Here is an 18114-nt window from a genome sequence, read left to right as displayed (position 1 = left end):
GGCCTGATTTTCATCTGGCTCTATCTCATGCAATTGCCTGGCGGCTTCTGTGTTGTGCTTTTTTTTTTTTTTTTTTTTTCTTTTTTCTTTTTTCTTTTTTTTTTCTTTCTCCTGAGCTCTTTGCTGGCGACCACGTTAATAGTTGCTTACCCTAGTCCTGTATCTGCCTTGCTGCAGGTGAATGCAGATGCTAGCCAACTTTCAAAGCTCAGGTGAGCTGCAAAAAACACTTTTATGGGTCACTGCTGGTACTGAGAGTCTCAGACCATGACCTGACCACCACTGGAGAAGATGCTGCTTTCTTGCAGAAAGCACACAGCAAGAGCCCTGGCTAACTCGCAATTTCAAAGGTGAATAAAAAAAATCCTTTGGATTTAACTTAGTTAGCAAGACCACCAGAGGTGTCACTTCAGACCTGCAGCCATTGTTTTTTTTTATTGCCTCATTATTTATTTATTTATTTATTTATTTATTTATTTATTTATTTATTTATTTATTTATTTATTTTCCCAATTAAGACATCCACGGCCTTGGAGGATTAGGAGCAATCACACTGAGAACAAAGCGGACATATTTTTCACCTATTCCTCATCAACACTTACATGTTCATTCACCAAAACATCCTTCAGCTTTCTTCTGCCTTTCTACATAAGGCATGAAACATTTGCACTAGGTATTAATTAATCTCATTGTCAGCTGGCTGAGGGACCCTATTATAACCACGGTTTCTTTTGCGTTCGAGTCAGTCCAGGAAATCTTTATGCCTTGTGCCCATGGATTAATACCAAATCCTGGTGGACTTCTCGATGGAATTACTTCTTGTATTTGAGTTAATTCCAGTGGAGACCTTCCCGAGCAGCACCAGCACTGCGCACACCGGCAGTCGCGGCTAATTGGTACATATGCTTCCATTGGACAGGCGCCATGCAATTAAGAGGACGCCCTCCAGGCGTTAACATTTCTCGTCTCACAGTAAGTGCGGTGGGAGAAGGCAGCAGAAGTTTATAGGGTGTCATCTACGGGAGCGTGTTATTTCAACAGTATTTCTATGAATCTGTGAGGATGTTTCAGAGCTGGGCAGGGAGCCAACACAAAGACGTCTCCGAGGCCACGGAGGAAATCTCTCAGTCCCTGCTTGCAGCAAGATGATGCATCATGGGACAGTGACGATGCTTCTACAGTGGCCTGTTCTTTCTGGAACCTGGGTGCCCACCCTGTTTAGAGTCTTTATAACCCCTCATTTTCCTCCCAGTCCCAGCAAGATGCCCATCAGCTATATCCCTGTGAAGCCACCAAGCCCTGTGCTGGATGAGGATTAGCTCCCCTCTTGGGTTCTTTGCAAGCTTCAGAGTTCGGAAACCCCATGGGACCATGGAGGGTTGATGTATCAGGGCCAGTCAGCTACTGCCCATACGAGAAGAACTGCGGGACTGTGCTCATAAACCATACTGTGACCATGCGGGGTCAATCTTTGCGTGCTGCTGAAGCGCACCTCAGCCATGATGGGAGCAGGGTGCAGATGAAAAGGATGACTTCCTCTGCCTTATCTCCATCCATTCAGCCACCAAGGCTCCAGTAGAGTGATGACAGTTGCTCAGATGTGGGTCTGTCCATTCCTGAGATTTTGTGTGTCTTAAGTGGTGCCACAGCCTAATTAGTGTACTTGGCTAAATCTTTTTGGAGGAAGCACAACAGAACAGGAAAGCATGAGTCACCCTAAAGCAGCAGAGCTTCACCAGTACACATTATCCCAGATATGAATTTCTATTTTCAGTGAGCCAGCCTGGAACTTCAGGGTGAGGTCTGCACTTTGGGTTTCCTCTAAGTGCTTGCTTCAGTGCTCACGAGCTCTGAGTGTCAGCTCCATGGTAGGGAATATGGAAATTAAAAGAGGTCTAACTCTGTAAAGGGTATCAAGGACTTCACTCCTCCTGGGAAAGAGCCGTGACACGCTTGCCACAAGGACACCAGTGCTCATGCACACCTGCCTTTTGCCAGGACCAAGCCCTCACCATGTCCTTTCCACTGGAGAACTGCCTTGGTGCAAGGAACTTGTGGGTGAATTTCCTTGGGCAATCACAGAGCCTCTGATCCTGGTCTACCCTCTGTATATTCTGTGATGATGGTGAAACCTTGATATAGATTTGAAAAAACTTGCAGCCTTACCTGTTTTGACCAATATATCTTGGAAGCAAGCTCTCTGAAAACACTTGGACAGGGGAATTTGAAGCCACATCTCCCCCACTATGTGGCTCTTGGGCACTCAGTGAATCCCATTACTACCTGGCAGAGGGATCCTGGCATCATAGCCCATCCCAAGCTGTGTCCAGACGGCCCTCTCTAGGACCACTTTGGAAAGACAAAAGTCTGCCCTCACAAGTCTGGCATTAGCTGGACTGTGTCTATCCTCTTAGTCAACGTATTACAGGGAGGAAAGCTCTTGATCCCACTCCTGTCTTTCTGTCTCTCTCCTATACTTAGAAAACCCCAGAACATATGGAATAAATTTGTTCAAAATATTGCACTTTCAGCTGCTCTGGTTTGAAGAGAATGAGATTCACCTCCACCATCAAAGTGTTTGTCCCCAGGTGCTAAAATGATGCACATCAAGGCTCCAGTGCCACTGGCTAATTTAGGAGTGTTGTCATCATCATAAAAGGAAGAAAATCGATTTGAATCAAAAACCCACAACAAACTATGACCTTATTCAAATCAGGAAAAAAACAATCCCAACCTCTGACAGCTATGGTAGGATGCCAGAGAAGCTGAAGAGCCACGCAAGATGCATGGTATTGATTACTGTGTAATAATGATTTCCCTTCAGCCCACAAACCCCGCAATATACTTCATTCTGCATTCCAGAGCACGTCTCTGAGCATCGCTGGGGCTGGGAAGTAACACACACCAGACATCGCTGGGGGTTGCAGGTTAAGTACTGCACTTAGGTTTTATGGAGCAGAAGAGTAGATAAATTCCATCAAATGAATGTAAATGCTTAGCATTAATTTTCGCTTCTGGGAAACTTTAACCATTTCCTTATGTTTTTAGAAATATATTGAAGATTTCTCATTGTCATGAATTGTCGTGTGTCTCTCCTTGGTTCTGAGTCTCGGTTTAGTTTGATTTTCATTTTGTTTATTGTTACTAATGAAAATATTCCTGATTCTTTGCTAAAAATTTCCCTGGCTTGTCTACAAAGAATTTACCAGTTATTCTATAGGATAAGCAAAAATTTTAAAGAATTCCTGATTCTTGGTCCTTATTCTGTGCTGTCTGAAGCAAAGACAAAGGAGTAGCCACTTTCCTGCCTGAGTAACAACTGCCAGAGTTCATTCAAGGTAGGTGTTATAACATGAGCTTGCAATGCTGAGCCTCTGGCCTGTGCTTCACTCCCTCTAGGTTTGGTCTTTTCTCTGCTGACGCTAATTCTTCTACACCGTATGTAATAGGCAACACAGCTTTATTTCATCTCCCTGTTATTATGGTGGGTGATATCTCCAAGGGAAGATTAATGGCTAAAGCTGATTTAATGGTGTACTTACTGTTCACGGAAACAAACAAACAAACAAAAGAAAGAAAAAAACAAACAAACAAACAACCTACCACTTTTTCGCTCAAGATTGAAAAATATTATCTTTTTTTTTTTTTTTTTTTCCCCCCTTTGGTATTTGTTGTTTTCCAGGCTTAAATGGTCTCCCAAACAACTTTACCATCTTTCTGTGCATCTGTGATGTTCCCATATTAATGTGAGTCATTCCCACAAACAAGCCTGGGACTTGGTTGCACGTATGAGAAATTAAAATTTATCTACACTAAGTTTTGGGAGTTATGCCAGCAGAGAATCTGATTCGGTGTAATGTAATCTCGGTAACTCTCTTGTTCCACCACGTCTCCCTTGTTTTGGTTTTGGTTTTGGTTTGGTTTGGTTGTTTGTTTGTTCTGTACTGGGGAGGAATATCAGCTCACTTTGTAAAGAGGTTTGTGATGTCTGTGAACAGGGTTTGAAACATTTGGCTGACATCTCCCCTTGAGTTTGCTAAAGCAACAGAACACTGCTATCATCAATTTAAGAGGATATTCAAAAAAACCTTCAAACCCAGGCATATTTCTCCATGAAAAAACTGTGGTCTAAGCAAAAATTATATTTAGAACCTGAAGAGAGCTCACTGTAGGTTAAAGAAATGTCAAAAAATCACATTTTCTGCTTAATCTACCTGACAGTCTACCTCCATAACAAAATTGTGCTTGTTAATTACAAAACCTACCCTCAGCGAGAAAGCAAATGCAATCAGTAAATGTGCAGGAGGGATTTAAGGCAGGGTAGCTGCTCGCATATGCAGACACATATTTCCAAAATGAGTTGCAACACATGCTAAAAGTCACACCCATTTTATAAAGCTTTCTTCACCGCCCTATCAAACAAGTGCAATAATCAGATACAGCTCCTCATATGTAATATGCAAAGAGATTTATTCCAGGTAAAATGGCCCTTGGAGAGATGCAAGGGGAAGAAAGTAGATTCACACCCCACCCTCGGTGTATGGCTTTGCCACATTTTTATTTTGTGCTTTCACAAGCTGCCTAGCCTTTCCATACAGGCAGCTCAGCTCTGCTGACATCTCACACAATTGTCTCTTTTGTCAGTCTGGGTTATTTGGGAAAGGTGCGAGGAGGAATGATTAGCAGCAGTCAGTTTATCTTGAGTTCTTACAGGGAAATAACAGCATGGGTTTATATTAAAAATAGCCACATGACAACAGCCATGTGCTCATTGGTATTATGCACATGAAAACTGCTTTGGGTGAACACCAGGGTGAAAAGCTAGAAGATGCCAGGTGTAAGTGGATGTTCCATGATGAAAGTTTTAATTGCGTGATCATACGCTCCCTTCGCCCTAACCTCTGCCCCGACAATTTCCTTCTTCCTTGTGCAGGGTGGAGCTGTGGTAGGGATGATTCAGCGAAGGCGTCTGCTTTCCAAAGGGCTCTTTGGCATCTGTGGAAGCAACAAGGTGTGCAGAGAGCGAGGCTGAGGAGCACTGCAGAAGATGAAAGTCTTTGGGTGAAGTCAGTTGGTGATAGGCGATTTATACAACCCAAACTTTTACTAATGATCCCTGACATCTACTAATTATTTTGGGGTTTGTGAGAGACACCCCCAGCACATGGCTTGAAGAAAGCCTGGGCTGTGCCAGAGGCAAGTGGCAAGGGGCACAGTGAATACAGCGAGTCTTGTATAAAGCTAAGGATGTGGAAAAGTCAGAAATGGCCCAAAACTGGAGGAAACCTTTAACAATTCTTTCATGGCTGAGTTCTGCCTCAGTTCAACAGACATAAGCCCAGAATCTGATTGCAGGTTTTGATGAACTTTGATACTGTTGCAATTAGTGCCACGGGAAATTAATTAAAAAAAAAAAATAGAGAGAGAAAATGAATAATTCTGTTTTCAGGCAGTGCTCAGTAAATAAGACCCAGGGTTACTCAGTGAGAAAGCAGGAGAATACAAAATAACGAATAGCTGCTCATTATCTGAGCACTGACCATCTTATGCGTGAGATGAGAAGAAACCTGTGGAAAAACAGCGTGGGGCTGCATAATTAAACAGGACAGGGCTGCAGGGATGTCCCTTGCTCTCGTATTTTCCCACTTTGTGTGTTGATTCTTTGCATAGCAGCCCTGCACACGCGTGTTTTGTCACCAGACGAAGGTTCTCACACCATGGGTGCACATTACAACAAGCCCCTGTCTTTCCATCCCTCACTCACCCTCTCCCAAATGCATCTATCTAGTTCTGGTCACCACTTCTCAAACAACTTATCCCAGCCCTGTTCCTCTGTCTGCATCCTCCCCTGGCTCCCTGATTGTTTGTTCCAGCTTGGATTTTTCTCCACTCCACCTACGCCAGCCTGTTGCCTTATTTTCCATGTTGCTGTAGGCATTAGCAGGGATCCTGGGGATCCAAAGCAGGCTCCCTGCCACTGAGGAGGAGAGATATCACCAATCTGATAGAGAGAGGGGCAGATCCTGGCTTAAATCTCAGAAGAGCTGGCTTCAGTTGTTTTTGAGCATCCCTACCCCATTGGTACCCAGATATGTGCTACCCAACAGCCAGCAAGGGGTGAGGGGAAATGTGGAAGCGCTGGTGCTGTGGGGTGGTGTCATCACAATATGGAGACACTTTTAATCTCTCATCTCACCTGGTCTCTCTCTAAAGATGACAACACATTAGGGAAGAGGTTGTGCCATCCGTTATGAGGATGAATATTGCCTTATATGTACAATATATTTCTTGGGCCAGATCACGGAATATTTACTGAAAAGATTAGTCCTGTAAGTAATCAGTCTTGCTGCAAAAGTGTTTCAGTGGCACCAGATAATACTCTAATTCCTTCTATCCAAAATAATTTAATCTCCTCTAAATGAAATCCATTTTTCTAAAGAAAAACGACTTCCATTGCATTATTCCAAACCTGTCTGTGGAGAGATCCAGCTTTAGATGAAGCAGTAACAATTTCACCTAACTTCTTCGTTCAGCTCCTGAGCTACCAGAATTAATTGAGCGTGTAATTAAGGAAGGGTTTTCTTACCACTATGATCATACTTATAATTAAAATCTCACACAAATGCGTATGTGGAAGAATAGGGCAGGGCAGCGCAGGCATGAGACCAAAGTGTCTGACAGGTTTACATCAAAGGACCTGAGCTCCAGCAGCTCTAAGCCAGAGGGAGGGGAGGAAGGGAAGCCAGGACGGGCTGATAACTGACTTGATATATTGTTTTTGACCTCCTGTCTACAAAGCCCCAAGTGGTTTGAGTGTTGTCTACCCAGGAGATTGCTTCTACCTTTCATGTTGCTTCAGCAGATTCAAGCTTTGCAAGTGTTGGTGCTACCATGCCCCATGTGAGCAGAGGAGCGATGATATCTGCATGGCTAGAATGGGTTTGGCTGCTGCATCATCAGCACTGTGCCCAGGGGACACCGTGATGTGCCATGAGAGCCACCGTTTTCCCCCATTTTTTGTTGCACAGGAGACCCAAGACCAAGCTTTTGTTAAAAGAGGAGCAGTGAGGTTTTATTACTGCTATTTATTCTGCATTTACTATTAAACCAGCCTTTCATAGCAGTGTTTAGCCTGTGATGGGTGACCCAAGGCAATAGCTGTGCCTGGGGACGGCTGCATTTTTGAGAGTTTTGGTGCTCTGGAGGTGGAGAGAGGCAGGGAAAAACAAAAACAAAACAACAAAAACAAACAAAACCAATAACAATATCCTGCACAAAAGGGACAAAAATATTCCTTAAATAGCTGAAGAAAAGAAGGGCTTGATTCCCTTAGCTTGCCTGCCGAGTGTTGTGATAACCTGTGACTGGATTAGGGAGGGAAAACCAGCTCCCATGTGGTGCACCCAAACCAAGGACCAAGGCATCAAGGAAAAACATGGGTGTGGATGGGTGTTGCATGGAGGTAGGCACCTTGAGCAGAAAAATGCCCTCTCATTTGTTTTCATTTGTTTGATTCTTGCTGTGCTTGGGGAAACAGGACTTTGTAAGTTTATTGACATTATCATATGTTTATAGAAGGTATCAAAAAGACACCTGTATCTGTCCTTGGGTCTCCTCCAAACTGGAACAACCTACAGGGCCTGGAATTTTTGCCTTGCTGGTTGGATCCCAAACAGTTGTAGGCTTGGTGGGGTTTATATTGCAATGTAGGTAATGTAGATGAAGGAGTAATGAAAGGAAAGTTTAAATACATTAAGTATGCATCCTCAGGAAGAAAGCCCACATGCAGAGCTGTACACATACTCCAGCATTCATCTAAACCCAGTACGAAATGATGAGGAAGAGTGTCAAATGATGATATTGAAGCGTGTGCTGAGGGGCTTCGAGCCACGCAGGCATGCAGTGAACACAGACCAGACTTCTTGTAGGTGAAATACACACTGTGCAAGTGCTTCACTGCATTTCAGGTAGTCCCAGACATTAAACAGCCCCTACCAATAATGGATTTCAGACTGATCTTGTGTATCAGGCAGCCACGCAGGAGTGCCGTTTTCCTCCACAGACAACCACTACGCTGGTATTTTGGAAGGATCATCATTTTTGTTTCATAGTCACCCTTGCAACTTTCCCATTGCTGCAGCAGTTGTGACTTTACAGCCTTCCCCTGTGGATGCCTGCGTAACCTGTGATTCACAGCTAGCAGCGGGCGGCACTGTCTGGATCTTGCTTTTGAAAAGCATGGCAAATTGCCTTGCCAACAGCTGCCCATTAAGCAAACTGCTTAATGAAATGACTAGAAAGATGGGTGTTCACCAGTACGTCTTATTAAAAAAAATCTGAAGCTTGTAACCCACGCAGTGATCTAGTGAGATCTGTGCTCTTCATGCCATCGTTGTCGCTGTTCTTTTACTCCTCCACTCCATGCCTCGTCCTTCTGTATTTTAAAGTTCATTATCATTATGTTACTGGTGTTATTTTCTTTATTATTATTGTTATTATTACTATTATTCATTTTAATTTGGCATTGTTGTGGTCTCTGCATAACCTCCCAGTGCCTTTGATTTTCCATGATGTCCCGTGGAAGCCAAAAGAAGGTTCTCTGGGCACCTTCAGGCAAATTCAGCTGCATGAAGGTTTTGGGGGACCTGAGATGTTCTCGAGCATCTCTGCTACAGCCCGGGCTTTGTACTGTGATGAGACACAGGGAATCAAGGTCAAGGTGCAGGATGGCTTTATCTGGGACATGGTACATGGACAGTGGGAGGTGGGCAGGGTACCTTCCTCTTTCTATTCCCCGAAAGAACCCAGTGACATATGATACTTGTTTATGAGATCTTTGGTCATCAAGACATGTCATGATCATCCCAGGCTCCCAACAGGTCAGGGTGCCAAGCCAATGTGTCCCCCAGCAATGTGGGTCCTGCTGCTAGACTGGCAGTGGGAGAGGAGGGACCTCAACCAGGTGACCGTACTGCTTATGAACGGCAAAGCAGCCCCAGTGCTGAGTCCATCCTGGCCACATCTCAAGGGCTGTTTGGTGGTCAGCATGGGAGAATTCATCAAGAGCTGAACCAGCTCAACCCCGCGTGAACCCAAGAGTGCAAAAGGCCTAGACTGGGCACAGCTGTGCCACTGAGGGTGCTGAGAAAGGACAGCATCACCCAACCATTGAATTACAGGCGAGATATCAGACAAGATACCACGATATTAAAACAAAACAAAACAAAACAAACAAACAAAAACCCACAAACAACAACAAAAACAGAAGCAAAATACCTTCCTTTCCTCCCAACCCTCTCTAGGGAGCTTATGGGGCCTTCTCATCACTTGTTTGGCCAGCACGAAGCATGTGAGACCCCACGCCAGACCGTGACCTCCCAGTGCTACTGCAATGCAAGTCATTTTAGCAGCACAGCATCCAGCTCCTACCCAGGTGCAACGGTGCCTGTGTTGTGTCTGGTAAATAACCCAGCCCTGCTGCAAATGTGCACAAGGACAGAGACCATTCAGGCATGGTGGCTTGCTGCACTGATACAAAGCACAGCTGGAGAGGAAAAATAACCTTTCGGTTTTATGTTCAGTGATATATTGTTCTTAAATCTGCATGGATTCAGGAAATGTTACAGAAGAACAGAAAGGGCTCTGCTCCTCCAGAACCATAACATTATGGAAGAGTTATCCTGACACAAAACTCTGCTCTGAGTTATGCCCCTGCAACCCCTCTCCCAGGTATTTATAAAATCATGATTAACAGTAGCAGACACAAGACTTCATCATTTCTTGAACTGCCTTCCTTTTTCGCCGTCTACAAACTCAGAGAATTACATATGGCCTCATTAACCTGAGAGTCAAACTGCTAATCAGGCAGGGAAGGAGGAGCCATGCTATGCTCCTTGTCAGGCTGCGTGTGCCCTCCTGAAGGGCTGCCGAGGTGGCACCAGCGCTTCGCAGCACATGCCATGGACTTCATGTGGCCAGCTCGTGGGAGCTTGCACTTTTGGGAATTACTCCAGGCTGAAGGATTGGATCTCCCAGGTGATTTTTGAAATTCCCAGTCTCTAAGTGTCGTTAACACCCGTGTGTGTCTATGTCAGTGGGATGTTCAAAATGGGAATTCAACCTGCAGTGGTATTGAAACGGGGATCTGAGACTCCAGAGGAGAAAAGTGCATATTTTTGGGGAAACATACACCCTCTTTTGCCATTTTTCCCCACTATTAAAAGCACCAGGAATAGTTTCATGTCATATGCAAAGGACTTATTTTGCCTCTTGACTTGTGTACGAGTGCCATTTTGTTCCTTTAGATGTGTAGCTGTCCATGTAGTGCAGGATCCTAACTTTTACTTCCACAGGACAACTTCTGAGCTAAGAGTGCTCAAGTGCTTTGCAGGATTCAGCCTCACAATACGATAAAACAGCTGCTTATGTAAAGCTCTTTTTAGCTACCATCCAAGGGAGTGAAATACTGCAGCAATCCCATCTGTAGGTGTAATCCAAACTCCAGGCTTGCCTTTTTCTGGGGCAATTTTCCCTTCCAATTTCCTCCTGTGACAATCCCAAAGGCCAGAAGTCCCAGCCCTCTTCTATTTCAGACTCCCAGTGGATGTAGTAGGTCCCAAAGTTTCTCGTAGTAGCTCCCAAAGTTTCTCTGCTTCAAGGAACTGTGAACTTCAAGTCAGGCACAAAGGACAACTTAACCACTCTTATTGAGAGATCTAGCGGTCAAAAACTAAACTGCTTTGAAAATAGAGCCAAAACAGTTTAGCAAGTAAATAGTAACACCATGGGAGTCTGCTAATCCCCAAAATCTATAATAAACAGATAAAGTTAATAAGATTCAATAACAGAGAACAGCACCATTAATGTATTAAGAGCACTATCTAAACATTACACACATTATTTGCTCAGTTCCCTAGCTGAATTCTCTGTGCAGAGGAAAACTCAAAATTCATTATCTTTGGGTGCAAAGCCTAGTAAATTCAATGGTAATTAATCTCCATTTACCCTCTAAGTGTGTTTGTGAACAGACGAAAAGTTCATTGAAAAAGTTCTTTCAGTGGGTCTGAAAGAGAAGCAGAGCTTTGATAAACAAAAAAAAGCACCAAGCACAGGCTTCTCAGAGGAAAATAGAGCAGCTAGCCAGCTCTGCGTGGTTCAAGCCAGGTGCTCATTGCAAATTCAGTAGCATGCACTGGCAAGTGTCAGCGGCGGAGAAACCGAAATTACTGAAATTCTTATGCCAGTGTAATTTGCTGAAGGCAATGCACTGAGGGTTAAGGAAAATTGTGCATGTGTTGAGGATTATAAAACAAATTAAAATGGAGGCTAACAAAAGGAGTGCAATATTTATGCATTTCTTCATTCTTTTCACTCCATGGTACTCAATCAACTTCACAATCTCTTAAGGTGGCATGGGGACATTGCTATTGTGTACACTCGTTTGCTCTTAAAAACGGACTCAGACATATTAAGCTACATAAACCAACTGATTTCGGTAATGTTTATCAGTATCATAATTAAATCACCAAATACTTACATCCCATTATTACTTCTAGCCATATGAAATCTAACCATCAATGCAAAAAAAATGTAGCATAAGTCTACTGTTCAATGAGTTCCACCTATCTGCTTCAGTTTTGATATGCCAGCCCATTTTACCACATATTCCTCCACTTTCCCTTAAATTCCTGCATTTGTACATCCCGGTTATGTAAAAGTAGAAATGTATTAACCACCCATGACTTACTGCAGTGGAGTCCATTACATGGTGTAATGCACTTAATGCTCGAGATCCAATTTAACTCAACAAATATTTTAAAGAGTTTCTAAGTTATTAAGCACCCCACTCTGTGATCATCCAGCATGGCCCAGTAACCAAATGGGTTATCACTTTGTGGAGTGGGAAATGAGGCCCCCATGAAGTATGTTCCTGGCTGCATACTCCCAGCTTCGTGTTAGCAAGCCCTGATGTGGAGCTGGCTGGGGAAACGGGGGCATGTGTCCATGTCTCCACCTCACCGTGCTGTGGCTGCCTCAGCTCCAGCCCTCCTGTACATTGACCCTCTGCAGAAGGGAAGGGAGGTTGCAACCTCTACAAGAAAAAGGGACCAAAGACAGTCATATTTTTGGTTGTCACCGTGATTCTTCCAACTCCAACTTCAGGGACTTTGGGATTTTTAGACCTTTGGCTATGGCAGGCAGATGCCAGTTGTCCTCACCCCTTGGTGACATCGTGAGCTGTGCCCACAGTAGTCAGCTCTGACCCCTAACTGCTCATGGAAGCAAAGCAAACTTGAGGGTGTTTTGATTTTTCTGTCTAGATTTGAGCAGATTGAACACAGCTGTCTGGGACACTAGAGATAAAGTTCACCATTTATTTGCATTTTACCATAACGAGGGGATTTTCTTATGCAGGATAAAGTCTGGGAGCCCACAGATGCTCCAGGCTTGCTCCAGGCAGTGCTGCTGGAGGTGACCAGGAACTCCCCATTCTACAAACCAAAGGACAAAAAAACTTCCAGCCCACCTCAAACACTTGCAGCCTAAGTGTGAAGTAAGTGATAACAGATGGGAGAAGACAGACGGGGGAGTAGAGGGGGAAAAAGGAGGCAATATTAGTGAGTGTGACAGGAAGGGGTCTCGGCACATCGGCAGCCTCGTCATTGGCAAGTTTTTTTGAAGGCATCACGTATTAAGGTTGTATTTGGAGAGTTATAGATTTTACACTTGATTTTCTGGCAAGTAAGCAGGGAGCCTCTGCCAACTATGAAATATCTTGGAAATGAGATTAGTTTCAGATCAATTCAAGTGATTTTCTCACTGTTATTTCTTTGAAAGGTAAAGACACAAGGGCCCAATCCTGATCTTTATTACACAGAATCTCTTTGAATATCTCCAGCACCTGCCACAGAGCCACCCCAGATTAACACCAATGTAACATCAACATTAGGGTCTGGACCTTCACGAGACTCACACCTGTTTTACACCACTGTAATCGCTGCTTTAAAATCTCATTGCTTTGGCCTGAAAGCAGATTGTGATCCAAAGAATTAAGGCTATATTCCTGAGCAGATTCCTCTGTAGGTTCAAGAAATAACCTGATAATGGTAATTGAGATTACACTTTATGAATGGCATTATTAAGATTTACATTCCAGCCACAGCTACGAAGCAAGTCAGAAGAACAAACATAATATCCAGTCCTGGTCCGCTTCCCTTACTCTGTCATTTTTATAGCTGTGTGCATGCTGCAGGTGCTGATAGTACACACATCTGACTTAATTCACGCATTAACCTGATAGCGCACCAGTGCCGGGAGAGACTGCCTCCAGCAATCATTTCAAGCCTGGTTAAAGAAGCAGAATGGAAACATCAACTAAAATGCTGGAAGTTGCATTTTCTAATGCTGAAAGGAGATCTGCTGGGCTTTTTGTTTGTTTGTTTTATTTTCTGTGATTTAATAACAAAGTAGTACTCAGAAATGCCTTGGAAAGACTAATAGTAATGTACATATTCCTCAGTGACAAGGGGTATGGATGCCTGGTTCTACAGCCCCTAATAAATCTTTCATTTTATCAACTGCCCATTAACATTATTCTCGTATAATGAAGAGCTATATGAAGTTGGTAGGTCCTTTTTTTAATGCCCAACTTATTAGGCAAGACAAAAAGGAGCTGAATTAAAGTGAGAAAAAACACTCCCCTGGAGAATTACAGTACAGCAATTTGCTGGCAAATTATTATTATTTAAATCACTTTCCTGGCTTTTAATATTGAAAATACATTCAATCGTTGAAGAGCCTTTAATGTAAGATAGTAGATGGCAGAGATATAATAGAGGAGACCAGACCAGCCGATCTGCCTCTGTACAGGGGCTGGACCAGACGATTTCTCAGAATCTTTTCTTGTCTTGCATTTATATGAAACAACTCTGGTCCAACTATACCTTCACAATTGCTTGCATTCGAGACATATGAAGATGCCCTTTTGCCAGTAATAACTGCCATTGAATTCCACTTCTCCCAGTCCTGAGATACAACACAATGGGGCTGCATGTGGTGACAGACCAAAATCAGAGAGATTTACGCAAGCTAGATACCACATGGGATGGAGGCAGTGACCAAATAAAATACAACCAGGATTCAGTCTGTCCCCCACGACCGTGTAGAAATAACAATACGGAAAGACATTTTGCAAAGAAAACCATCACCGTATTTCCCTGCCTGTGGCTTTTCCCTGCAGGAATCCAAGTTTCTTTCATAACGAGGATTAATGGCAAACCTTTGAAGAGAGTTTGGAGCACGAGAAACCAGCAGACAAGTGCAGGAGTCGCTGAGGTCTGCACGCTCACTTTCTCTTTTACAGCTTTTTGTCTGGGTCCACACCAAGAGGTCTCCCCCCCTGGCAGGTTTGTGGGGCACAAAAGCACCCTCTTTGTAAATCCATGCACCCCTTGTTGCCAAAAATGCCCTGCCCAGGTAGCCCAGCAGCAGCATCCCTCCCCGCGCCGCAGGTACGCTTTCCACGAGCCGCTCCCCAGGGAGCACACACAGACACACAGACACAATGAGAGCCTCCGACTGGAAATTCAAACAAAAATATGGCTGTCTACTCCAAAAAGGCAAACTCATTTACAAAGGTCAGCTCTGTCGAGGAAGAGTGATGGGTTACTCCCCTCTCGGAGGCGACTGCTGTCGCTCCTCCGCCGAGTTGCATTCACGAGTTTTGAAAAAGAAAAAAAAAATAAATAAAGGAAGAGGAGAAACAGAGACAAAAGCTCGGCAAGCCCCCTATTCACAAAGCTAGCCCCGCACCTCCCCTTCCCTTCCTCGGGTAAAAACAGCCTCAAAAGCCATTAACATCTTCCCCTACCTTCGTTCTCATCGGAGACAGAAGCCCTTCCATGTTGCTCCGATCCTCATGCCAATCCTCGTCCCCCAGCTTAGCCTCTGGTGCCGTCCTCAAGCATCCCACACGAACAAGAGCATGTCAGGGGCCGTTGGCCACCCCCTGATGGCCACTTGGCCACCCGCTCACCAACTTGCAGCCCTCAGTGGTGCGGAGCGGGGTTCCTGGAGAGACGTTCCTCCTGCTCTCCCTCGCGCTCCTCTCTCTCTCCCTCTCTGCATAATCTGCCTGCAGCTATGTTTGTACCATCGCGGCTGACAAACGAGCCCAGCCTTACGTAATGCGTTCAGGACAAGCCATCCCAGCCCTGCCGCTGGGATCGGGTCAAGCAGGAGGGATGGGACCAGCCGCTGCCTATTGTGCCCGCCGGCTTTTCACGCCGGGCTTAATTCAGCAGCATCCCTGCGCACACGGGGCTGACGCACGACAGCTAGCTAGGAAATCACCACCGAAACTTCGTAGAAAGGCTGCGGATTCCCCGGGATTTACTTTTTTAAAGGGTGTATCCCTCATCCCCCGTGCCGGCTCGGGGTTGGCAGCGGTTGGAGCGTTTTCTGCTGGGCACGCTGGCTGTGGGCGAGTGACCAAACCCACGCCAAAAGGCAGTTCCTTTCAGTCGTCAGCTGGGAAATGAGGGGAAGAAAGAAAAGAGAGGGAAACAAAAGGAATATAGTGCTGCGAAGTTGCTCAGCCAAAGATACTCGGTGAATGCCTTTCTATTAGCATTTTAATTCAGATCAGAGCACGCCTTTGTGGAGAATCCCTAATTGCCCCTGCTTGCTGCATTTTGGCTCCCAGCACAGGGTGATGCAGGGAATTAATGTCTTTTAGGAAGGGGATTCAGCCCTGCACCCCACATACTCCAAACACATGGGCATTCGGTCCCTGGGGATGGAACAGAGCAGTGTGAAGCAAAACCCCCCTGAACCATCGCTGCCCAGTGCATGCCCTGCTTCCTCATGCAGACAGAAATGGGGTTCCCCTTCCCTGACCCAGGGGATAACCTTCCACACAGCAATTGCTTTTTTGAAAATGAAATGAAAAACCTTACTAAACCACCTTATCAAAACCCTTGCTACACCACCTAGGTGCTAGAAAATGATTGCCAGGCTGACTGGAGAGTATCACAGGTGGAAATTTTTAATGCCCTTTAACACCAGCTCTTTGTGGCCCCAAATTGACACGCTGAGGAAGAGTCACTGTGTGATGAAGGTGCTGGTCTAGGATTCAGTAGGTCTGGTTAAACTTCTGCATATTCCCTGAATAACTATGGGGTTTCACCTCATTCAGCTTTCATCATCCAACACTCTGCCTCCACTTTGAGTCAGCCTCCAAGGCTCCTGCAAGGCTACCAGAGAGAAAGGTTCCTTCCCACGGTGCTTCACCCCAAATTTCCAAAGGCACCCCTCCATAAACTTCTCCTTTTGCTGTGGCTTCATGTTTTTTGGGAGCGGAAACCACCTCTGCCTACACACAACCTTCATGCTCCACACAGGCTTTTGGAGGCTGTATCCAAATGGAGGTGGTGCAACGGAATCTGTTCATGGTGGTGCACATGAATGTAGGGTGGAAAGCCTGGGATGAACATGTAGAAATAAAGAACTCCTGTCCTGGCAAGCCCCAGCAGAAGTGCACCTAGACAGGGAAATGGATGAGGGTGTTTGGCCCCACACATACTTTTCCTCTCTCTCTCTCCCTTCCCATCCTTTCAACCCTGTAGATCTTGCAGTTCGGGGGCATTTTTCTTATTATTCCTTATGGAATAAATCCTTATGGAGTAAAACCAGGGAGAGGAGGTGCCCCCTAATGCATCACTAATATTAATTTCAAAGTAATTAACTGTTGTCAGCAAAACTCAGCTCCTTATTAAATGTGAAGGAACCTGATCATATCGTGTTGAAGGCAGTGATAAGTTTTCCTGAGCTAAAAAGCCACTGTGCAACTTCTGGCAGGCTCATCTATTTCTTGCTGGGTGTATAAAAATATATTTTGCTATTGGTATTTACAGGACTTTAATAAGCGGCCGAATAAATGGCAGCAGGAATTGCAGGCTCCAGAAAAATATAGTGGTTGTATTTTTTGGTGTACAATGGGGTGTCAGACGCTGGTGTGAGGTTCACAAGCCTGTGCATCTGTGAAACAGCCTCGCCTCCAAGCCATCAGAGTAATTTGATGCTCCAAAGTGCCCAGAGGAACCTAACAGAGAGCAGTATTGGGGAATTTCAGAGCTCTCAGGCCACGTGGGCACCCTGTAATGCAATATAATCATGTATATGGTACATTTGTGATAGCATGAATGCTCAGTTCTCTTTTAAAGATCATTCTGCTTTGAACTAGGCTAAACCACAGTGCCTCATGAAGTTTCCTGTGTTATTTGTTTACAAAAAAAAAAAAAAAAAAAAAAAAGATGCTTTTCCTGAAGGCCAGAGGAGTAATCCAGCCTGGGACAAGAAAAGCAAGCCACGGCCTTTCTGGTTCAGCAGCACTCAAAGACTCTGATGTGAACGGACCAGGGAATTGCTGATAGTGCATGAGTCAGAGCAGAGCCCAGCCCAGCAGGACGGGCAGGAATGAGGAAGAGGATGGGGCTGTCTGAGCAGATCCACAGCTCAGCCTGTGCACTGGGGACCCTTGTCCCTCCACGACACTTCCCGAAGATGGTTATGAGCCCTATAGGGATGCTGTGTGCCACAGCTGTAGTGGTGTGTGACAGTGAGATCTGTCCACATCCACCGTCAGCAGTGGGACCAGCAAACCCAACTGGTTCTGCCTGAGTGAATTCTGACGTGGTTATCTCAGAAAACACCAGGGCTGGTCATTTCCAGCAGATGTAAGAGCTGGAGTGGCAGCAAATGGTTAGGGTCATGTGTCCTATTTCATCCTCCTCTCAGTCTCCAGGCACCAAGTAGGACTTGAGCTCTACCACTGTCTGGGCCAATGCTCGGCTTCAGCCCATGCAGCCACTGACCTGTCCTTTGAGTGACCAGCAGCAGGACCACCACCCTCCCTGCACATATCCAAACCTTTTTGCAACCCCCAGTCTCATTCAGAGCAATGCCTCTACACCTGTTTGAGCCAGAGATGTGTGTGTTTGCTTTAACACAATGGTCTTAGCCGTGGTAGCCAGCACAGCAGTGCTGTGATAACACGGGCCGTGGCCTGAGACTTCGTTCCTCCCTTGGGCCGCGACACACGGCGGTGCTCAGGTT

At 45.1% G+C, this 18114-nt stretch overlaps 1 protein-coding gene across 2 annotated transcripts in view; it reads right to left on the bottom strand.

The window, feature by feature from the left end:
• Positions 1-18114, bottom strand: part of FRMD4A (FERM domain containing 4A) — a 346642-nt gene that overhangs the window by 244034 nt on the left and 84494 nt on the right. Inside the window, exon 1 of one of the 2 annotated variants that reach the window (XM_068670003.1) lies at positions 14870-15104. The exons of the other annotated variant lie outside the window; for it this stretch is intronic. Coding sequence (XP_068526104.1) covers positions 14870-14902 — 33 coding nt within the window. The 5' untranslated portion in view covers positions 14903-15104. Of the gene's footprint in view, positions 1-14869; positions 15105-18114 lie in introns of those variants that run through there. 2 annotated transcript variants of the gene reach the window in all.

Source organism: Anas acuta, chromosome 1 (genome assembly GCF_963932015.1).
Source record: "Anas acuta chromosome 1, bAnaAcu1.1, whole genome shotgun sequence".
NCBI lineage: Eukaryota > Metazoa > Chordata > Aves > Anseriformes > Anatidae > Anas > Anas acuta.
The sequence above is the reverse complement of the archived record's forward strand: the minus strand, read 5'-3'. Positions and strand labels throughout refer to the sequence as shown.